Genomic DNA, 6,044 nt, shown 5'->3' with positions numbered 1-6,044 from the left:
GAGCGCAAAAGTTATACACATTTTATAAACCTTCTCTCCTACTTTCAAACCCAACCCAATCTCAACCATTGATTTTCTCTCTCTTGTTTTGTATCTTTCACTTTCTCTTCTCTGGTTCCGATTTAGGGCACCCGAACTTGGTCTTTGACTCAGAACTAGCTCTGATCTGCTTCTCAGGTACTCTCTCTTCCTCTCCGAGTTGATCCTGACTCGTCTTAACTTCGATCTACTATGCTTTCCAGTTCATCATTGTCTTCCTTTAGATCCTCATAACTCTTATCCCTCACTCCTAACTCTGCACGCATTTATTCAAGTTCTTCAGCTTCCAATTTCGGCGTAGGTTATTGTTCCTAATTTGATTCTCTGAACTGAAACCTATCTGTTGTTGCCAATGGTTGGTAGTGTGGGGCTCTTTCTTTCTGTAATATGTTACATGCTTGCTTGGTCTACGATGTGAAAGGATTCAGGAATACGCAATTGCAAGATTTAACGCTGTTCAGTTTCTGTATCTTGTTGTTGCTCGTGATTATAGCTGTGTCCGCAATGGTTTTTGCTTCGAATTTATTCTTTTCCCGCCTTGGTTTCTTTATGAAGAAATTATGTGCATGGTTGGTTGGAAATTAATTTAGATTTAGGGTTTGCGTATTGTTGCTACAGCTAAGCTTAGCGCAGTACGTATATTTTTAATTAGTGCACGGGGGAGTTGTGGAATATGCGTCGGTTGTTTCTTTCGTGTTTTTAAATTGAGTCTGGGGTCGAAGTTTTTCTGTTAACTGCAAATTGGGGTTGACATGAGTGTGTTGGGACTGTTGTGACATGAGTTGTGATGAGTCCATTTGTGGTTTTCTATTTTTGAAACAAAACTGGAACATTTCGAATGTTGTGGTTGCACTGCAGTTGTTTGGGGCTTTTTGTATCGATAGGAGTCACTTCATAATTGTGAGTTGATGTGGTTGTGGACAATGCTGCAACTTCAACATGTGTTTATTCTAGGTGAAACTGCAGTTTATACCTTGATGCCAGAAAATAAATAAAATGTAGAATCAAGATCTAATAGAGGTTTTATTTATCCTGCAAATTCACGAGGTATCAATGATCGAACAAAATTGCATCTGCAATTTAAGATATTGTTTAGAATAAATAGTATATCCACCAGCAATATAAAGGGTTTTTATGCTGCTACCCAATGACAAACCATCGTTAGTGATAAATTTGTTAGTGTTTTTAATAATATTCATAAAAGCCATACTTAGGACGAGGTTTGATATGACAATGAATATTAAACTTTTAACTTAATATTGCATGCCTGTTAAACTCATAATGTTAGTTCATTTTGCAAGTTTTGCCTCGTTTGTTCTTGAAGTTTGCGGACGTTTTCATATTATTTGTTTGGAGAAATGACCTGGATTTATAGAGTACCGTGTTTAGTTATTAGGGATTGGCCCCGTTTTTTTTCATTTGGAATAAACCCAAACTCTACTTGAACTCAGCTTGTGTCTTGGTCAGCTGAGTTCAGGTGAGGTCTGGGCTGTTTCAACTTAAAAAAACATGATAAAACATGGATGACTTTCATGTTAGTTTGGGGAAGGAAACGGGATCTAATGGGAGAACTTGTCTAATGTAACTTCATTTTTGCATTTTCACTAGTTTGGTTTAGTTTTCTTTTATTGTTGGTTACAAAGAAGTTACTGCATTGTATTGTGTCTAATATTGTCTTTTACGTCATGTTATTTTAGGTTGTTAAGGAAACACTTCTCATATTGTTCTGAGGACTTTGAATACAAAGGAGGACCATTTTCAGCAAGGGATGATTTTTGGCTTGACATTTTGAAATTCATGCCATGTCGGGGTTACTTAATGTATTCCCTAATGTCCCAAAAAGCTTCTCGCTTTCCCATTTTTTTTTCATTATGTCTCTTAGTGATTATTTTCAGTACTTGATATTTCCCTTCACTCTTTTTCTTGGTCATGCCTACTAAACTGTTGTAATGCTGTATTTTGATTTATTTTAAGGAAAAAATTTGACCTTTCTCCTGCTAAATTGAAGTAGATGACTTATATTGGGGTTTATACGATTTCTGTTCTCAGTTGAGTTACACATTTCATCTTGATATATTTTCCTTTCATTCATGTTCAACGCAAAAACATTTCTAGTAATGGCTCTGTTTGGTGTATGATGTGTTGCATACAGGCATGGTAGCATGGTGCTTTGATTAGGATACACGGTTGAAATGTGTCTCCACTCACCAACAGCCATTTGTTATAAGACTTTTGTGGTGTTTATGGATTTTAGTAGTACACCTTTTTAGAATGTTTTGCCAAAATTTTGAAGAAAAAGATTTTGGAGATTTAAACTCTCTGACAAACGAAAGGACAGTGGCATCTATTCGAACACTGTTATATGATTGGAACATTATAGGACAATCAGGAGTCATCAATTCATCTTTATTATTCAAACACTTTTAATCATGTTATCTAAAATGTATTTTACGAAATCTTTTTATGCGCTTGTTTACTACTGGCACTTTCCTCGGTGCATGGTTAGAAAATTACAATAATTTTTAAAACTTCAGTGCTTTCTATAATATTATACATACATATTGTAAGATGCTGATTTCCCTTTGCCTTATGTATTTTATTTTTTAGCATGCCTATCTTAATTTTTAATCCTAGCAGAGTTTTCGTTGCAGTCTTCTCTGAATGGATCTGCTTCAAATCTTCCAGATGGTGCCNGACGATCTTTTGCGACATCGTTTTCTGGTCAGTCTGGTGCAGCCTCCCCAATTTTTCATCACACTGGTGGGGAGCTTTTACTGGATTTACTACATTTCATCTTCCCGTCTAGTTGTATAATTGATAGGTTCTTGCTGCAGGAGCTATTCAAGGATTGCACAATATTCATGGGAGCTTTAATGTTCCCAACATGCCCGGTTCACTCACATCGAGAAATTCAACTATAAATAATGTGCCATCTGGTGGTGTTCAACATTCCACTGGAAGCCTTTCTAGTGGAAGATTTACATCCAACAATCTACCAGTTGCATTGTCTCAGGTATGTATTATTGGTTTTTGGGAGTTTAGGTGTAACAATTGAAAGTTTTTGTGTATTCTCACCTCTCATTCTGTTATTCTATTTTTTTGGTAGGCTATTTACTGGTTTTTCACCTGTCCCCATTATATTTGCAGCTATCTCATGGAAGCTCCCACGGACATTCAGGAGTCACCAATAGAGGAGGTATAAGTGTTGTAGGAAACCCTGGATTTAGTAGTAGCACAAATGGAGTTGGTGGTTCTATTCCTGGGATTCTTCCTACATCTGGTGCAATTGGTAACCGAAATGCTGTTCCAGGATTGGGAGTATCCCCAATTTTGGGAAATGCAGGTCCTAGAATCACTAGTTCTGTGGGAAACATGGTTGGAGGGAATATCGGAAGGACTGGTGGAGGATTGTCTGTGCCTGCTCTTGCATCTCGTCTAAATTTGGGTGCAAACAGTGGATCCAGTGGTTTAGGTATGCAAGGACAGAATCGATTAATGAGTGGTGTGCTTCCACAAGGTATGCATTTTTATTGTTACAAGTGCATTAATGGTGTGAACTTTTTTTTTCCAAGGGATTAATAGTGAGGTTATTCTTCATATTTATATAAAGACATTTATATATTAACGTATGCATGTAAAATTTTGCACAGCAAGATTTACTGCTACACTTCTTTTTAGGGATAGCTTTTCATCTCTTTCTATTTCAATTTCTAGGATACTGTTTTGTGATGCCTTCTTTGCAGCATCAATTGACAACTGTATTGTTTTTGCAAGTTACTGGTTGTGACATATTGGGTAATTTGTTTGAGTCTCTAAAAGTCTCTTTGCGCAAGGCTTAAAGCTGCATAAGATGACCCTCACCCGTATCTCATGTAATGTGGAGCCTTCATTCACCAGGCTGGGTTAGTTTAGTCTCGTATAAGTTACATCAGGGATGTGTCAACATTATCTGCTTTTTAGACGGGGTCCTGGTCACTGTTGTTAAATATTGGCTGGCAACAGAAATGCAATTATAATGGTATCACATTGTGATAGCCACAAGAAACATCACTGTGGCTGCTTTTCTCCTTATATTGTGTTTCATGGATATTGTGTTTTGGGTCCGGAAATGGCAGAGGGGTGAGGTTTTAGAGCGGAGTCCAGGTCTGGGTTGGGTTTGCATCTACTGAAATGAAAATTACAGAGATGGTTGTGGTTTGGGCGTGTAGGTCCTGTGCAAAGTGGGCCTTTTTGGGAAGATTTTCTTAAGAACTGGAAAAGAGAACTCAAAATGTTCATTTTAGGAGTTAGATTTGTTTTTTCAATTCCTTTTTTACATTTTCTTAGATTGAACTGTCTATTCGCAAAGGTGATCTACGCCTGTGCTCCAAATGCACATCCTGCCAAAGCTGTCCTGCATGGTCCACAAACCTGGCATATTGTGGCTACTGACCTGTGCGGCTAAGCATGTCTAAAGTAAAGGATTTAAAGATTTTGGTCTTGAGGTGGATCGAACCCATGTCCCTCTTGTGAGATAAGAGAAAACAACTGAGCCAAATTAATTAACTATGTAAAATATAACTTAAATATATCATCTTGTGGATATAGTTTATAATATTTAATATGTACTGGTTCATGTGGTTCAATAAGTTACTCACTGGTTGAATAGCACCCAGTACGTTGACTGCGTTGTTGATTTGATATAGGAGTGGGTTTTGTCACTTATGATTGTAGCTGGTGCAAACACTTATTGTCGTGAGATTATGGCATCTTTCATGAAGTGGGAGTGTCTTCAGGGTGGGATCCGAAAACTCGTCTGGGCCCTGAATCATATCTGGTTTTTGCAGGATAAAAGATTCACGTTTTGTCTCATTCAAATTTCATTTTCTATTTGTTTTGGTTTTTTCTTTTTAACCCTTTTCAAATAAGACCTCCTAATAATTGTTATGTTAACTTTTTCTATTTTTGTTTTTATCTTTTTTTTTTTTGTATTTAATCTTTTCTTTAAAGACTTTTTGATGTTTGGAAGTCCCCCATAACTTGTCTTAATTCTTGGGGTTTTACTTGTATAATTATCAGGTAACCACACTTAAAGCCAATAGGTTTCGAGATGAAATCTAACATGGTATGTTAGGAGTTCCACTTTGAATAGGATGAGCTACTTGATGTGGTACTTAAATCATTAAACTTAAGGGGCTAGTGTCTTGGATTTAACTTTCCTTTTGTTCTTAAGTTGGTGCTTTCATTGAGAGTTGGGTTGCGGAAAAGGCTACCTATTGGTTGGATTAAGATGGAAAATGAATACTAATAGACGAGTAAAATCATCTCAAAGAGGAAAGGATTACCATTGGGTCGATGCCGACAGAGTGAAAGCCATTGTGGATATTAGCCCTTAAAGGGGGTGACAATGTTAGGAGTCCCAATTGAGTTTGGATGTCATGCGGTACTTGTGCCATGAGACTCTCTCATTTAATGGACTAGTCTTTTAGGTTAAACTCTCTTGTGCTTAATTCCTATCATGATATTAAAGTTTAGAGCCCATCATAATAATTTGCCTATTGTGGTAGGCTAGCCTGTTCAGGAAGATATCTGGTGGTGGGGTGGTGGGTGTTGGGTGTTGGGAAGTTCCACATTGCTTGCTCAATTCTTGGGGTGCTATGTTTCCTTGAGCAACTTCACTTAATGAAAATTTGTTGAGATAAAATGTAACATTCGATTCAGCCCACTCCTGTTTTGTTTTTATCTTTTTCTTATTTATTTGTGTACTCTCTTAATTCTTTTCAATATAGTCCCTTACTAATTATTTTCAGTTACATTTTTCCTAGTAAGGGTTTTACAAAATTGCTCCTAATAATGCTTCTTTAATTCCCTCCTTTTTTACTGGCACAGAACATATTTGTGCCCCTGCTAGTATGTTCCTCTAATAGTAACAACGCGAAGTCTTGAGCTTCCTCTTTCTTCTATTTTTTTTTTCATGATTCTTCACTTTGTTGTTTTCTAGAGTTTGCAATAGGAGCCATCTAGCA

General features: G+C 37.0%; 1 protein-coding gene across 7 annotated transcripts in view; it reads left to right on the top strand.

Annotated features, from left to right (window-relative positions):
- The window catches only part of LOC106756312 (probable NOT transcription complex subunit VIP2), a 9,693-nt gene continuing 3,649 nt past the window's right edge, over positions 1–6,044 (top strand). Inside the window, exons 1-6 of one of the 7 annotated variants that reach the window (XM_014638693.2) lie at positions 3–177; positions 1,737–1,859; positions 2,691–2,799; positions 2,874–3,052; positions 3,187–3,235; positions 3,350–3,556. In XM_014638693.2, coding sequence (XP_014494179.1) covers positions 1,842–1,859; positions 2,691–2,799; positions 2,874–3,052; positions 3,187–3,235; positions 3,350–3,556 — 562 coding nt within the window. In that variant the 5' untranslated portion in view covers positions 3–177; positions 1,737–1,841. Of the gene's footprint in view, positions 178–1,736; positions 1,860–2,676; positions 2,800–2,873; positions 3,053–3,186; positions 3,557–6,044 lie in introns of those variants that run through there. The other 6 variants (XM_014638692.2, XM_014638691.2, XM_022778449.1 and 3 more) reach the window with 6 other exon arrangements.

Source organism: Vigna radiata, chromosome 2 (genome assembly GCF_000741045.1).
Source record: "Vigna radiata var. radiata cultivar VC1973A chromosome 2, Vradiata_ver6, whole genome shotgun sequence".
NCBI lineage: Eukaryota > Viridiplantae > Streptophyta > Magnoliopsida > Fabales > Fabaceae > Vigna > Vigna radiata.
The sequence above is the reverse complement of the archived record's forward strand: the minus strand, read 5'-3'. Positions and strand labels throughout refer to the sequence as shown.